This window comes from Trachurus trachurus, assembly GCF_905171665.1.
Source record: "Trachurus trachurus genome assembly, chromosome: 16".
Classification (NCBI taxonomy): Eukaryota; Metazoa; Chordata; class Actinopteri; order Carangiformes; family Carangidae; genus Trachurus; species Trachurus trachurus.
Window position 1 is genome coordinate 292,426 of NC_139902.1, and position 18,074 is coordinate 310,499.

Sequence of the window (18,074 nt, forward strand, 5' to 3'; positions counted from 1 at the left end):
ACCCTACCTGTGAATTTCCAAAGAGCTCCGCCATCTCCTCCAGAGACATTTCTACCGAAGATATTCTGCACCTCATACAACCAAAAGCTGGACTATCCCTTTAAGACCTGGAGCAACCAGCAACCCATGTGTGTTTCTTGTCTTTTACTGTCTCTGATCTACAGTCTGTCTCTTTGGAGCCTGCCCCAGGCGGCCACTCGGAGAAGTGCAGGCTGTGGTACTTCCGTGTTGGCTTATTATTTCTGCCTGCCGCTTGGAGCAGACAGTTGATAGAGTAAACAGTGGAGTAGAACAGTCAGGTGGTCACTTAGGCTTTAACACTTAGAGGTAGGCTACCATGTTTGAAAACTTCAGAGAAAGACTTCATATGGTGCAGCAGGACTTCACAACCGGGTGAGTCTTCAAGTGTAACACCATTAACCGTAACGTAACGTAACGTTAGGCTACATAACGTTAGTCCCCACCGTGCTTAACGTAAGTTACATAGCTGCGGCTAACCTCCCATATCTAATACAACATACCTGGATAATTAGCTTTTCATTGCAACTGGACTGCGCAGTGTCGGTCGGTCAGTCGGTCAGTCGCTCCGTGCTATCGTGCTATCGTGCTCGGTCCTCGCTGTCCTGTTGATTCCTCTCAGCTGACGGTCATGTGCTGAGGTGTTTCTTCATCGGCCTTAAAAATGGAGGACAGTCCCCTGTAACTACGGCTTTAACGTTACTCTACTACAACGCGTGGTACAATAACAGGGCTCTCTTAAGTCCATTTAGTGAAACGTAACTTAAAGCCAACACATGTCAGGGATTTTGTGTTGGCCAGAGTTTGTCCAGATGTGGAAATAGCATCTTAAAGCTGTAAGAGCATCTCAGTAAATTAGATGACCATGGAGACCAGCAGTCTTCTTCCCCCGTTCTTCCCCTGTTAAGAGCTTAACTTTACTTTATTGTCATTGTTAATACCATAGTGTAGCTACATTACAAATTAGATTAGAGCAGCACATGTACAGGCATAGTAGTACAATCCCATCGGTGCAAAAGGTGCAGCAGTGGGTGGGGGCAGGGGCAGGGGCAGAGGCAGAGGGGGCCCACTGTGCAGTAGTGTTTTTCCCATCATGCCACAGGGATGTATGAACAAGTAAATGGCAAGGCAATTTTATAACAAGTTGTTGTTTGTCTCAAAGGGCTTTACACAGCATCATGACAACATCCTCTGTCCTTAGACCCTCACATCCACTGAGGAAGAAACAGGAGAAAGCTCAGGGTGAGAGACACAGGAGGGGTCCCTCACCCAGGACGGTCAGACGTGCAATAAGAAAACAGTTTACAACATGGAAATGGAATCGGTCAGTAAATGAGCTGATGAAGACAGCTTCTGGTGGCCATGTACAGGGAGGAGAGGAGAGGAGAGGAGAGGAGAGGGCTCCATGTAACCAGATGTGTCCCCAGCAGTCTAAGCCTATAGCAGCGTAGCTATGAAATGGTTCAGAGCTACCTGAACCAGCCCTAACTAAAAGCCCTGTCATAAAGGAAGGTCTTAACTCTTTCGCGACCATTGAAGAGTAAACTCGTCAAAACCGTTTTTTTTTTACAGATTACGATAATAGACACTCTGAGGTACCCTGTGTGTGAATATGGTAGTCCTCTGATATGTAAAACTGTTTTAAACTAAAATCAAAACATAATGTTTTTTATAAACTGTGTGATCTTGGTTTTGTTTGAGTAATCGTTCTCCTTGAACGCTGCTGTGGGGACAGCGTGCAGCGCTGTGCGGCTGTCGGCTACAGTGTTGCCACTTTCTCGCTGAATCTGGCGACTTTCCAAACCCTCTTTTGACAAAAGCGACCGACGACAAATCTGGCGAGTTTTTCTGGTGTTGTTACAAACGTTTCTGGTTTGGAGACTCGGATCTGAAAGCCCGTTATCACAGCTGTTTTCACGGTGCAGCAGAGCGGGCGCTCTGCAGCGGGGGCTGTGACCGGCCGCCCCCGCCACAGAGCACCCACCGCCGGCCAGTCACACAGCAGTGTCACGGAGCTGCTGCGCTGCAGCCAGAGACCCACACCGCTGCACCGCTGCTCTCCACGCTGCCACACCCCCCAGATTTGCCTACAAATATATTTATTTAGCCGTAGAAATGATTTGGGAGACGCCACACTGCAGAGTACCGGTAAAATGAGCCGATTGCCACTTGACACAAAAGTGCGTTTTTCTCTGAAACTAGAGCAGGAGCTCCGTTTTTGGAGAAACCCAGCTCTCTTCTTCTACTTCGTACTCACGAACGAAATGGCGGAAAAACTCGCCGTTTTTTCGAGGAGCACGTTGTAAAGCCACTCTTCAACCACGTGAAAACCGTTTGTTTCTAGGTGACGTACAGAGTTCGGTTCGACGTGAGATAAAAGGTAAACAAATAGCCAAAAACATGTGGTCCTGAGCGGATGTGCTGAAGAATTAGTGTGGTCGCGAAAGAGTTAAAGGGACAACGAGGAGTTTTGGAAAAGCAAAGCGTTTTCACACTACATTTATGAGCCTCCGCACCGTGAAATTCTTTGACCGGCGCAAGACAGACTCATGTTTTCATTCATCAAGAATTAAAGTCAGAGGTTGGAAGACGATCACATACCGTCGTAGTTCCCACCATAAACGGAGATTCGGCGGCTTTATTCTCATGACTCGCCACGCTGGTCGGCTCGCCCAGCATTTCCACCACCACTAATAATAACAAAATAACGATAGAGACAAAACGATATATTTATCGAAAATGGACCCATTAACAAGTGGTAACGTAGATTCATCCACATTAACGTGAGACTTTTTTATAACCAAATAGAAACTCCTCGTTGTCCCTTTAAGTCTAGACTTAAATGTAGTTAGAGTGTCTGCCTCTCTGACCCATGGAGAGAGCAGTAAAGGAGCCCGGTATCTGAAGGCTCTACCTCCCAGTCTGTTAGAGATACTGGGAGTGGCTAATGAAGTCTTCTGGTATGAGTAATACTGTAGGCTACTTCTGTGGGTTTGCTGTGAAAATCACCGCTACCCCTCCTCAGCTGCAACTCCCACATCTCTACAGGCGCACCGTACAGAGGAAAGTGCTCTTCATCACCATGGACCCCTCACATCCCCTCCACCGCTCCTTTCAGATTTTACCGCCAGGCAGCCGGTTCAGAGTACCCCTCGCCAAAAAAAAAGACGCATTTTAAACGAAAAGAAATCAGAAACTGTTTTTAGGGCAAGATCTACCTGCTGTGGCAGTTTTAATGTGAGCGCCAATGTGGATTTTATAGCTTTTATGTGAGATTTTTTTAATGTGGGTTTTTACGTTGGTGTTTGTATGTCTAACTGTTCGGAGCCCAAACTGATGACAATTTTCTGTCCTTGTGATAGACAATAAAGTTTTTTGAATTGAATTGAATTGAAATATGGTCTGATTGGCCCAGCTGTGGAAGAGGCACAGCTCTTTATGCTCTCTAAGTCATCATTAAGTGTATTATCAAGTGTACATTTTATGTACTGTGTTAATTGGGGAAAACAATCTTTAAGTATGCTGAATTAAAATCCCCATGTTGTGAAGTCAGCATCTGTTATATGTAAAGGCCAAAAGCCCAAGGCAACTTGTGGAGCAATGTCTCCCGAGGAGGGTAACATTTACTTTCATATTATATGTACAGGGCCTGAAATTCATTTCCCAAAAGTGGTGGGAATTCCCCCCCTGAGGGATTTATATGGGGGGGGGGGCTGCAGGTTTTATATGTCTTATTACCTAAAATGACATTTTGTTGCTCTCCTCTAACTTAGGACAGTATTCTCTGGAGTTATACATTGCTGTTCTTGTCTGTTTCTCTTTCTCCTCTCTTTTGTATACAGTATGTATGTGTATACATATGTATAATCACCTGTATTTTTCACATTGTTAAAAGTAACAGTAACTTGCATGATCTGTTTCCCTTTTCTCTCGCTCTCTCAGTTTAAAGACCCTTGGAGACAAATCAAGAGAGACTAAGATCAGGAGGAGACCCAGGTTAGCACAACACTGGTGTGTGTGTGTGTGTGTGTGTGTGTGTGTGTGTGTGTGTGTGTGTGTGTGTGTGTGTGTGTGTGTGTGTGTGTGTGTGTGTGTGTGTGTGTGTGTGTGTGTGTGTGTGTGTGTGTGTGTGTGTGTGTGTGTGTGTGTGTGTGTGTGTGTGTGTGTGTGTGTGTGTGTGTGTGTGTGTGTGTGTGTGTGTGTGTGTGTGTGTCATGCAAAGGTTGCTTTAGTGAAGTTGTTACATCGTACTCTGTTCTGAACCAGCACCTCTCATCTCTCCCTGTACCATTTCTTTTTGTTTAAGAAAATAATATACCAGTATTATATTTACTTGGTTGTTTTAATTCATTTTTCAGTTTTGAAAAAACAGCTTTAATTTTACGTGACTCCACCAGTGTTTGCATATTTTTAGAAGCTATGGATGTGCATCTACTATCTATCACTGACCCTGTGATTCTCCTGTCTGTTGTCCAGGTTTGAAGAGACTCTTCCTCATTTCTGTGCTGGACTGGAAATCCTCAGCAGGTCTTTACTCACATGAACACATAGTGTGTTTCCAAACAGCAACGATGTTATTAAACAAGTTTATTTCTGTTGTGAACTTGTCTCTGTAGGTATGAGGAGAAGTGGTTCCTGCTCCATAAGAGAACTAAAGACTGTGCTCAGACTGCAGAGGTAGGACCACTTCCCTTGGGTCCATACCACCAATCACACATGTCATTGCAGTCAGTTGTTGTTTGTGGCCACCGTCTCTTTTTTGTTGTTATTGTGTGATTGCAGCTACTCTGTAATTCTGCACCTTTCTGTGTGTGTGTCAGGTAGTAGATGGAGACATCGTGATGATGTCAGCTCACTGGGAGAGAAGAAGAACGGCTCTGACGCAGTTACTGGAGCAGCTGCAGAGCTTACCGGCCTTTAGCTGCGAGCTGGATGCCATCACTGCCAACATTGGTATGTTTCAGTCTAATGATGCCAGTCAGCAGTACCAGCACTAACAGAAGTATCCCAATACTTAAAGGACAATTCCAGACAAATCCAACCTGGAAGCTGTAGTTTCTTTATATTTTAGGTCTAAAACTTCTCCACACGTTGCATTTTTCTCTCAGAAAGACGATGGAAATCGTTGTCAGTAGACGACAGCTACAATAGGCTTGTGAGAGCTGAGGGCAGGAGGTGTGTGAGGCGGCTGCAGGTGCAAAACATACGGAACGTGTAGTTTTCTGAGCTAGCAGTTACCATTGGTTTTGCTCATGAGTTGGCCCACATTTTGATTTGCTGCCCTCACAAAAGTGCCGCATTAGGCAACTGCCTTGTTCACCTATAAGGTGCACAACACACACATATAGATAGTCAGTTAGTTTGAGTTTATTTCGAACATGTTAAAAGAAATAAAACATAATACAGTAATGGACAGACATAACAAATAAATACTTTGCAAAGACAACACATGAACAAAAATAAAATAATTGAAAATTAAGATTTTTTTTTCTTCTCATATTCGAAAAGGAGTGGGAAGAAGTAAAACGTATTTACTCCCACCCCTTATTCATAAATTAGCTTTCTTGTCATTATAATCTATACAATACGTTAATTTATGAGTTTATCTAGCTGGATTTATTCTAATTATCACTAATCTTTATCTCTCTAATATATAGTCATATACATATAAAGACATATAGAAACACATACAAAGACAAACTGAAGGTAACACCAACAGAGCAACAAATAAACAAAGTGGGTAAATACCCAAATAAATAATAATAAGCACCTTGTGGTTGTCAAACACCCACAGGAATGAGGATGTTTGACAACTACAAGAAATACAAAGAAATTATTTTCAGTATTATTGAAAATAATTTCTTTGTATTTCTTTTTGAAGCGGATTATGTCTGGACATTCTTTTAACCCCACATTCAAACTGTTCCATAGTTTAATTCCACAGTGTTTTATGATCCAGAAGCTGTTTTGCTTTATTTAATACTGCAATGCTTCATGACACTTTGGTTTGTACATGCTTAATATGTGATTTCCAGCTGATCTGATCATCTATTGTAACCCCCAGAAATTAGATTTCCACACATTACCACCACACATTCCCTGGCAAAGTCGTCATCACACCACACCTTTCAGGATTTGTTTCTGCAGACTTACTTCTAACAGTCTCCATGGTGTTGATACTGAACACATGTTGTGTGGATGTGTGTGCAGCTCATCTAGAGGGTGACTTTGAGGAGATGGAGAGCAGGCTGGTGTACCTGGAGACTCTGTGCTGTCAGTGTGAACAACAGATGGTGAAACAGCAACATCTCACCCACCTGGAGGCGTATAAGAAGAAGAAGAGGTATGAGATGCTCACAGGGCTTGATGCTATGGTGACGGTCTAATGTATGTAGGAGCCATTCTAGGTTAGGACACCTCTAGGTGTCCTCATTGTACCAGCTGTAAAGCTCTACGTATGTGGGAACATTCTATCAGGTGCTGCAAGGCAGAGGAATGTTGAACTGTGTAGCAAAGAATGGACTTTATTTACACTGGTAATAGATTCTTTCATATTGGGTGAAGATTATTGATACAGTGAGAAATGAAAGAGCATTCAATGAAGAAGCAAAACTGGAAGTTGTTTGTTTTAACTGGACAGGCTGCGTACCTGCAGTAGCAAGCCTGACGATTAGTTAAAAAATATGAACTACAAATGCATTGGTATTAAGATTTGTATTTCTTTTGTTTGCATTGGATTTACTTGTTTAATTCGTATTCAAACTCACCTGTAAGAAGTAACAGGTACTGGCAATTTAGAAATCACATTTGCACCCTCTTAAAATGGAGGTGTGTATATACGTATATATGTATATAGTATATACAGTATCTCACAAAAGTGAGTACACCCCTCACATTTTTGTAAATAATATTATATCTTTTCATGGGACAACACAGAAGATATGACACTTTGATACAATGTAAAGTAGTCAGTGTACAGCTTGTATAACAGTGTCAATTTGTTGTCCCGTCAAAATAACTCAACACACAGCCAAAATGTCTGAACCACTGACAACAAAAGTAAAAATGTCCAAATTATGCCCCATGTGTCCATTTTTTGTGTGGCTACCATCTTTTTCCAGCACTGCCTTAACTGTCTTGAAAAAGAAATTCAAAAAATTTGACACTTAGGGCACAATTTGGACATTTTCACTTATATTAGGGGTGTACTCACTTTTGTTGCCAGTGTTTTAGACAGTAATGGCTGTATGTGTAGTTATTTTGAGGGGAAAAAAACTCCATACTATAATGCAATTAATGCATTTAATTTAAATAATTTATATTATCCACCTCAGTGCTGACTTATTTTCTAGTTTCTTTGTTGTCTACTTTTGAAAATGAGATAAGATAGTGGATTTTTGAGTGGAGTTAATTATGCTTTTTGATTTTCAATCAATCGTTTTACACTAAGTGCCAGAAGGGATCTGACACAGCTCAATTGAGTTGAATTGACCAACTTCATGGTGCACTCATACACATGTAACACTGTAACACATGCAGCTGCTGGGTCAGTCCTCATAATGTCACTGACACTGTTGACAGTGAGACAGAGCATTCACTTGTCTTTCTGTCTCCTTGTTGAATAGGGGACCTGGATTCTTTTGGTTATGTGATTGACAGAATGATAATGATGTTCACTGATCAATAGTGGTGTTATTTTCATTATTATTATTGTCTGCTTTTTGTCTTGTAACAGGAAGGAGGTGGAGGCGCTGGAAGGTAAGCTACTGTGTTACCCTGCAGTGATGATACCATTCATACACTTTCTTACAGTAACTGCTTTACAACAAAGACATAACATGACATGAACTTAGTGTTTTACAAAGACAAAGTGAAAATATGACATTCAGTGTAAAACATTATGAAACTGAGTGGATAATAGTAAATAATAACAGCAGTTGAGATGCAGAGTTGTGATGCAGTATTGTGTCCAATACTGACCACATGACTTTTTATGACAGTGCTGTGAGCCCTCTGTGTATTTTTTTTTCTGTTTCTGTGTATTTGTCACAATAAGTGTTTTGACATGTTCAGTCAAAATGCAACAAGATAAGGTACAGTTTTCAATCTGTTGGTGACACATAGTCATTTTACTGTTCACGGAGACACAGCGCTGTTTGAAGGTTGGAGGATGCTCAGAAGTAACCCTCCAACTAACAACTATTCTTTTCTTTTGTAGTGGAGCTGAACAGTGAACATACTCAGAAGGTGGCAGAGCTGGAGCAGGCCAGACAGCAAAAACTGAGAGAACGACAGAAAGTTTATGAAGAAGCCTTTAACCAGGACGTGGAGCAGTACCTGTCCACAGGATACGTCCAGCACAGAGGTGAGAATTCAGCTCAAATGTATCTCTGTTGCCCCCAATAATGATATCATTTATTGCAAAGCACTTTGCAGGGTGGGGGGGGGGGGTATAGGAGAGAGACTGTACCTTCATAGTGAGATCATTGATGCTTTCAAAGCAGGGCTCTTATTACTGTTGGTCCAATGCTTTGTGCTTGTGTGCTACGTTGAGGAACCAATAGGAAGGAGAGCTTTGATTGAGCTTTGTTTGTTTGTTTGTCTGTTTTCGTTTTGTTTTCTCTCCTTTTCCCCTTTCTTTCTTTTCTCCTTAATAATTTGCTGATCGATATATAATTTATTTTATTTTTTTGTGTTGTAGCTGTTCGTGTTTTTATTATTATAATATATTATTTAGTTATTTACTTATTTTATTTTATTATATTTTTCGTTCCATTACTCACTTGATACTTCTGTTATGTTATTATTACTGATTCGATGACTAGTAACATCATTTACTATTGTATTAATCAGTATATGTACGCATGAGAGGGTAAGCTTTGTTTTTGTGTGTGTGTGTATGTATATATATGATATGGATGAACTGAAGAAAGAAATTAAAAACACATTTTAAAAAAAGGAAGGAAGGAGAGCTTTGAGGTTACTTGTTACTGTAACAGAATCAGCTTGTGGAAGGGTTTCATCTACGCATGTTTGCGCTGCACAGTTATTAGTCTGAGGAAACTGCAGAGGGGAAAAGGGTCAGGAAACTACTGAATTCCTTACTGTGTGTGTGTGTGTGTGTAGAGCCCCCAGGAGCTGATGTGTGTGTTCTGGATCAGATGAACTTAGCGAACATATCAGATGAGGAGGCCTTGGATGAGTTCCTGAACTCCACTGGTGATGTCATCAGTCATGGATCATCTCTGACTTCAGGTAAGACCGACTCAGCCAGGGGTCGATGTGTTCTACAGCCTGATGGCTGGAGGGACAAAGAATTACAACACTCTACAACACTCTGGGCTTTATTGAAGACTAGGTAACTGTGCATAACCTTGATTAATTCCAGGTTTTGTTGTGTCAACTTAGCTTGATGTTTGTAATGTGTCTTTGGGTCGTGGTTAATCACAGTTTAATCTGATAGTGTGCAGGATATTCTGTGCATGCCAGATTCCTGGTACTTTTACCTAATGGAAACACAAAAAGGGCAAGTTGAGTGGAATTGAGCTTGTATCACATAGTTGAAACGTGGCATATTAGGACTTGCATGCAACCTAACACCCTTTTTACCTTGGAAGCCCTTTGGGCTACATTAGCTCGCTGTTAGCCGATTAATTGGCTAGATAGCCCACAAAAGAAACTGATGTTCTTAATCAGGGGTGTCCAAACTACGGCCCGCGGGCCAAATGCGGCCCGCGTTCAAATTCCAACCGGCCCGCAGCCTCTGTCATAAAATCAATAATATGCGGCCCACCAGCGTACAATTTTTTTTCCCCAGCCTGGATATATTGCCATGTGCATGCCTGTTTGTTTTCCTGGTCTCTGGCCTCCAAACAGGCTGAATGACAAGAGGCTTCACTCTGTGACTCGGTCTCAGCACCTGGGCGCGTTTGTTCCATAGCGGAATGAAATGAAGGGAGTGAAGCCTCTTGTCAGTCATCCAGGATCTTTGTCTCTGTGGGGGGAGGCGGGGCCGCTACCCCACACACACACACACACACACACACACACACACACACACACACACACACACACACACACACACACACACACACACACACACACACACACACACAGTGCAGCAGGTGAGCCTGTGAGGAGCAACGGTAGGTAACGTCAGTAACAGTTACTGTTACAAACGCTTCTGGTTTGGAGACTCGGACGTGAAAACACGTCATCACTGCTGTTTCCAACGAGCAGCAGTGCTGCCGTGAGCCCCCCGCCCCCGTCCCTACAGCCCCCACCGGCGGTGTCACGCAGCTGTCACGGAGCTGTCCCCGCTACAGAGACCCGCTCCACGCCGCAGACACCCCCACCACACCCGTCTTAGAGCGACATACACAGCCTCAGCTCAGTCACTACTCACCTCATCTACTGTGATGACACGGTCAATATCTATTCAAGTGCAGTTTTGTTGAGACTTGATAAGCCATTTTATTTATTGTTTTGGTTGTGTGTGGTTTTATATTTGAGTGCATCTTTTCTTAACAGAGACAGGGTCTATTCTTGTTTTTGGTTGTGATTTTTATTCAAGTGCAATTTTGGATTTTTAAAAATATATAATGTTTCAAATTAACCTAGATATGTTTAAGCTTCCTTTTTTCCCCAGACATTTATGTCATTTTATGTGGTCTTCAAATATGGAAGGCAGAGTGATTTTGGTAAAAACTTGTTTAGATTTATTTATCTATGTGAAGAAATGAAAAGAATGGCATTTGCAATGATGCATTTAATGTTAATGGTTCAAAGGATGTCAGGCTGAATGGTCGGCCGACTCGGCCCCCACACATTTTTACCTCACCAAATCTGGCCCTCTTTGCAAAAAGTTTGGACACCCCTGTTCTTAATGAACAATCTTTGATTTTATTTGAACTGACTAAACAGAGTAAAAAGAACATGGTCCACAAGTTGGAAGGCACCGATAGGACATTTTATAAACTATCATTAATGCAGATGTTATAGTCTGATAGCACCAAAGAGATTAATAGTGAACAGGACACTATTGAAAGGCTAAATTCACATTATTTTCAGGCCATAAAGGCATTCTTAAGAGATTCGCTCATTAATTAGCCAACATCAGTGTTTTGTCAGCATGTCTGTGTCAGTTGACTGCTGAGAGAGATGTATGCATTTATTTGTAAAGTTTTTAGTATTATAAAGTGCAATTTCAAGGCAGCCTATATATTAGGTTTATATGTCTATTGTCATCTATCTTTCTGTTTCTATAACATTAAAAATTGCAATCATTTGACAGTCCTTATTTTTTAATATAGCAGAAAATGAAAATATTGCAATTCTTCTATCATTCTGTTTTGATTGCGTTTTTTAAAGCAGAAGTAAGCGGAATATTTGTGTTAATATAAGTCTTAAATAGTTGTATCTTCTGACAGCAATCACTTCTATAGAGTGTTTGGTCTGAAACACGGGTCTGTCAGTCACTCTGCTCTGCTGTAAGCCGAGGAGAAAACTTTCCTTGTATCCTACAACCTTTATCCAATGAGGAGAGAGAACGGCATGAAGGGGCTGTAAAAGTTGAGTGTTTTGCAGGTGGTGGACTCGGAACTGAGAGAAGAGTTCATGCATTTTGGTGACCATTTGGTGGTCATTGGATGCATTTTGTGTTAATGCAATGAAAAGTGATACACAGTTTACTCCACGTCGACTTGTGTTTTGCAAACTGTGTTTACAGTTTTTTTCAATTGCTAACAAGTATTGGTTGAAACTGAAGTCACATTTTCAGAACTGTTATCAGCTTCAGCTTCTCAGACTTCTCACACAGCTCCATCAACAGTGTTTGTTCAGTCAGTTGAAATAAATAAGTCCCTCTTGTCTAGTGTGGCACAGATGGCCTGTGTAAGCATTTGGCTATTACTGGAGTGTTAGTGCTACTGTGGGCGATAGTCATTCAGGCAACATAGGAATATGTTTGTTGCCTTTAGACATTTTTTTTATTCCAAAGAAATGAAATAATACAAATTCATAATAATAATTGAAAACAGGAAACAAGAAAAACAGACAAACAAACAAACAAAAAATAAAACTAACAGAACCCCCCCCCCCCCCCCCCCCAAAAAAAAAACAGACAGTCAAAGAACAAAAACAACACCAGACACTGCTTTCAGACATATTGAGACAACAACATAGTTCAGGAACAAGTAGAAGATGGAAGTGAAGACATCTGCCAGTTGGTGTGCACATGACCTGAAGCACCATCCTTTGATTTAGCTTCTTGTGTTTGCGCCCCTTGTTTATGTTATTCACATTCTCTGTTCCCTCACTGTTTTCACTAGAGATGCACCGATGCAAAATTCTTGGCCGATACCTTTTTCCGGTTTTTAAGGAGGTCTGACCTGCCAAAACCGATTTTTCCAATACCGATTTTCTATCTAAGAAATAATTATAATCATACAATAGACACCATATTTATATAACTGCAATTAAAACCACAACTAGTGGTAGGCTATATGATGCTATCATAACCCCCCTCTTCAAGGATAAAACATCACAAATAAGAAATAGAGTGAGAGTTTCAACAGTGCTTACACTTAGTGTGTGTGTGTGTGTGTACATCTCTCGCGCTCTGTTTAGATTAATAAACACAAATAGGCTACAAACGTACACACATTGGCCTCCCGTATTTGTCAATCGCGGTGTTTTATTTTGAAAATTGTTTTATTTTGAAAATTGACCGGATCCTCTCGTGTTTCTTTGTGAGACTTCCTGCCAAGATTGCCGCGATCGCTCGCGGCTCGTGCACAAAATAGACCAGACGCCTGCAGGGCACGAGCCGACCGCGGAGGATGAATGAAAATGCCCCCGCTTCTCGGAGCTTCCGCGTCCAGTGTGGCAACGGCGTTATGGTGCAAACACACCAACTCCGGCGGCGACGGTTCCCGACACAACGAATCGCCGAGCGCACCGGCGAGTGGGCGGGTCTGTGTGACGTGGTGCGGAGCTTGAGTTTCGCTCTGCCGTTTCCAACATGGCGGCCGGGTCACAAACCATCTCATTTTACAGTTAAACAACCCACTAAAGTATGTTTCTGTGTAGTGCAGTAACAGAATCTTGATTCATATTTGATCAACACTGCCTACTTTGATAGTTTGAACGAAGTTTCTGAGCCGGCCGCATTGCGTCATTTGCATAAAGTTCAATCTATCGAACTTTATACAAATTCACATACGGCGACGGGGCCGTCAACTCGACGTGCTGTGTCCATCATGCACCGTGCGGCCGGAGCTCCTGCTCTACATAGACAATGAATGGGATCCGTTGACTTGACGTCCGTTGCCGGAGTTGGTGTGTCTGTTAGGGGTTGCACGACTTCAGATTTTTAAAAGTCGACTCTAATGTTATGAAAGTGGAGTCGACGTCGACTAGTCGCTGATGACGTCATTCATATTTTTCCCATCATAAATCACAGGAGGAGGGAAATGCTTGGCAACAATCTGTAGATTATTCACTGACAGACGCTCATGCACAGAAATGAGTCCACAGAACAGCAGCTTTAGCCTATAAACAACAAGCTGTAAATCAGTTTGTTTTTCTGTAACATGCACTCCTATACAAGTGCAAAAGATAATACTGTAGCTACTGTCCGTTAAACAATTAGGGAGGAAAACGACACACAGGCCTCGTCACCGTCACAGTCCTGCTCACTCACAGTTTCACTCACAGTTTTTCCTGGTTGGTTGTTGCTGTTGTTGGTTGTCGTTGTGCGCGACGTAAAGCTGTCGATATGAGCGGAGTTTATTTTTTATTTTTTTTAATTGCCGACAGCCCGACACACTGGCCGCGGCAGCGCAGCCTCACAGGCGCTTGGCTGGTGTCAGCAGCTTCTCCTGCTCTCTCCGCTCCGGTCAAACATCCACCCGTCTGTAGGCTACAGGTCTGTCTCTAGCGCTGTGTGTATGGATGTGTGTCTTGTGTGCAGACGCAACTGACAAATATCTAGGGCGGCGGACAAGCAAACTTAATCATCATGTATTTTATTTTGAAAATCGACCGGATTCTCTCGCCTTTTCTGTGCCCGACTTCCTGTCTGGTACGCGCTCGTTCCATCCAGCTTGACGGCGCTCGTATTTTTTTCATTCAGCGCACTCAGCTGTTGTTTCAAGCCGCTACTCCTGTAGCCTACTGTTACATGATCAGCGACTAGTCGACGTCAAGCTGAAAACGTCATTGTGGAGCAGTAAAGTCGACTAGTCGATTAGTCGACTAGTCTGTGCAACCCCTAGTGTCTGTACCATTATACGGTGCTGTTTTGCTCTGGGCGCGTTGAGCTGCTACGCACCGCATATGCGGGTCAGTTTGATCGGCCGAAAACCGGAAATTACGACAGTGACCGGCCGGTCACTGATTGGGGCCGATTGGATATAAAACCAGCTTTTTTAATCGGCGGCCGATTGATCGGTGCATCTCTAGTCCTCACATTTCCTTTATCCTCACACAACTGTGTATATGCACAGTCAAACAGGCGCATCTCGACAGACCCATGAGACCATAAATGCACATACAGTATATTATACATTCATTCCACTGTAGCAGAAGCAGTGCTGTGATTTAGTGAGGTAAGAGCTGTCTTTTTTGTTTTGGGTCAGATCCTGATACCTGCTCCTCTGAGTCTTGGAGAAGCCCAGTGGACCCAGCCCCTCATGCATCAAACCAGCCACTTAACCAGGAACCAGTGTGGGGGCAAGAAGAGGACATGGGCAGTGAGGAAAGCAACGGACTTCTGGTTCAGTTGGACGAGGAGGACATCCAGCCGGACATCTCATTGGTCGGCCTACAGGATGTTGATGCAGGGAGGGGCTCTGATGAGAGTGACTCCGCAGGAGATCTGCCCTCTGGGTAACCTAGCAACCGGGCCTTTGACACTTCTTGAATACTGAGACAAACTACTGTTACCCCCAGACATTCCCCTTTGTCCCCTGATCGGACTGAAAGCTTTCACCACCGGTGAGCTAGATTTAACCTGCTTTAACACAAATGCTTATCAAGATTTCTTTATTGTCATTTATTGTGCACAATGTACATAAGAAATAGAAATACCATTCACCCCAGCCCGTACAGTACCACAGAAAGACAATCAAAAACAGGCTAAAAATGATGATATGAACAGACAACATAAAGCATATCTGTAGAACATAAACCTGATCACAAATGCTTTAGTAAAAGTAACAGAAAAATCATGAATCATTGACCATCCAACGATGAGCCCTTAAAGGGATAGTTCACTCAAAATTGAAATTTCACTCATTATCTCCTCCCCCTCATGTGGACTAAGGGCTGGGAGAAGTTTCAGAGTCCTCCGTGGCTCCGTGCAGCACTAAGCTTAAAATATAGACTTATTTAATTTCTTTCGGAACAATTTCTCATGTTGGGGCTTCAATACAAGAGGGACATTACAGACGAGCACTATGGAGGTATTTGGATGTTTTTTTGGTGTCTTTTTGGACAAAGAAAAGTGAGCCCTGTTCGCTACCGTCACATGGACATGCAGTGCTGCACGGAGCCCCGCTGAGTGAAATTTCAATTTTGAGTGAACTATCCCTTTAAGTCAGAGATATAGCTGTTGCCGTAGAATCCTGAGGTTGTTTCAGTTCATGAGTTAAAGTAACTTGACACCTTTTTGGTTGACTTTACTTTAAATTGTAGATCTCTGATTCTTAAGGTTCATCATGTTCCAAAATACATCTTTGCTGTTTCTGATACTGAACTATTGTGATGATCGATAGGTCAAAAGCATTACCTTCTTCAACTTATACTTTGACACAAACTGTAGATGTTAAAGCAATGAGTGATGGAAAAAGCCACACTGATTTTGGACTTAAAATCTAATTTGTCAATAATAACACCACATTTAGTCTTATGTGAACTGTGTTTTGTTTGAAAATGATGATGAAAGACTGTCTGACAATCAGACGTTGATCTGTTGTTATATCCTCAGCACTAAATAAAAACATGAGGCTGTCTGTGTATCATCTCTCTGTCTAAAGGGTTTACTGTCAAATCATTTACCAATTCTGTACATCTGCACTGCATGCCAATTGGTTGCTCTATAGCTCCTATCAAGATGTTCCAAACTGATGAAAGCAAACCACAACACAAAAATGTAAAAGCAGCTACGTTGCAAACAGTGAATCCCCATCCACCCTCACTTCTAATATTCACAGAAACTGACTTCATTTTGTAGATGATGGCCACCCTGAGCCCAGCTCCGTCGGAGGTTTCTCCCTGATAACAGAACAGGTCACATATGCAGCTAAGATAAATAAAATGCAAAATACTATATAGTATAGTGTAGTACACAAAATAGTATAGAACAGAATAGAATACTTTCCATTGCAAATCACATTGCACACAAGTTGGAAGTTGTTAATCTTTCCCTTCTTGTTGTCTCTCTCCAGTCTCTCCCCTCAGCTATCCTTAGTCATTGGAAACAACATTAAACTTTAGAAAAAGTGAAACACCTGCCTTATTTGTAAACAATGCTTTCAAGCAATGTTTTTCAAAACTGGGCTTTTCTGAGATCAATCACAAAATCTCAACTGCTCTCATTCTATGTGTGTGTGTCTCTCTCTTTTGAAGTCCAGATAATGAGGCTTTTTATAACCAACAAAAAGCATGTTATTATTTTAAAACCCAATCAGAGGCGTCTTTACTAAGTACCATCTATTTACACATTCTGTCGAGCCAAGCTACTTTATCTGGAATTCAAAAGAAACACACGTAGGGAGAGAGACAGAAAGAGAGCTAAATTGAGTGAGCGCTGGGTCATATGAGGAGAGTAGCGTAGGGAAGGGGCCAACGTAAGAAAAAGTGAAACATCTGCAGTGAAACATCTGCAACGCCGTCTTATGAGTAAACAAAACTTTTAAGAAATGTTGGGTTTATTTCAAACAGTTTGAACTTGGGTCAAACTTTTTGAGCTCATAAGTAGCACACAATCATCATTTCTTTCACTCTGTGTGTGTGCGTGGCAGCTACTTTCCACTGTCTGCAACTATCACCTGTTGGGATATAACTTCATGTCTTCCAGTCAAATGTAGCAAATAACATGTCCCTTCTCTTTCACAAAAAAAGAAGGAAAAGCACTTAACTAAGATGATTATAGCACTGGAACAGCAGTGGTTAAAGTTTCTAATGATCTCCTCATTGCTTGTCTCTGTACTTGTACTTCTGGACGTCAGTGCTACATTTGATACCACTGATCGACCACTGATAGATGGCAGTGCAATATCTGCAGTGCATCAACATCATAATCATCATCATGTGCTGTGAAAGGAAGAAGGATTGTTTTCTTTATGGTCAAGACAGTATTTATCTTTAAAACATGAATAAAATATAAATATGAATAATATGAATGATATTAATAACAATTAAAGCTGCTTCACAGCAATGCTTGGGGGCCAGGCAATTTTCGACAAATGTAGGCAATTCTGAGCAACAACAGATATAGAAAGACAACAAGAACATCAGCATTACAAAATCCATTTTGCGTTAGTCAAGACTTGAACTCACAACCTCTAACACCAAGAAACATCTCCTAACTCGCGGAGGCTGGTCATGAATACCCATAACGGAGAAACAGCCAATAGGAAGGGAGCTTTTTGCCCTTATTTAAAAATTCCACACAGAACATGGTTTGAATCCTGATATGATATGAATACAAATTACTTTATTAATCACCAAAGCAAAATTAATTTGTCTGTCAGCTCATCGCCATTTGCAGAAGAATCAAAAAGCCTGATGGCTAAAGGTTCAAGGGATCCTCCATATTTCTCCGTCCTGCAGCAAAGAGAGAGGAGCCGTCCACCACCATCAAGGTGCCATGAAGTGGATGATCCCAGCCTTCCACAACGGCCTCCACCACCCTCAGTGCGCATCTCTCCACCACATCCCTCAGTGAATCCATCATTATCATTGGGGCCTCATCAAGTTTCATTCCAAATGACTGTCAAGCATTGCAAATAATTGATTGCATTTGAAAATGTATCATTAGTTTAATTATCATA

At 41.9% G+C, this 18,074-nt stretch overlaps 1 protein-coding gene across 1 annotated transcript; it reads left to right on the forward strand.

The window, feature by feature from the left end:
• The first annotated feature begins 210 nt into the window (after nucleotides 1-210).
• Nucleotides 211-15,980, forward strand: dtnbp1a (dystrobrevin binding protein 1a). The gene is made up of 10 exons (XM_083990072.1): nucleotides 211-393; nucleotides 3,961-4,014; nucleotides 4,495-4,545; nucleotides 4,635-4,695; nucleotides 4,839-4,971; nucleotides 6,229-6,361; nucleotides 7,754-7,776; nucleotides 8,237-8,383; nucleotides 9,145-9,273; nucleotides 14,658-15,980. The coding sequence occupies exons 1-10, from the start codon at nucleotides 338-340 to the stop codon at nucleotides 14,909-14,911; spliced, it is 1,041 nt and encodes a 346-aa protein (XP_083846198.1). The 5' UTR covers nucleotides 211-337; the 3' UTR covers nucleotides 14,912-15,980.
• The last annotated feature ends 2,094 nt before the right edge of the window (nucleotides 15,981-18,074 follow it).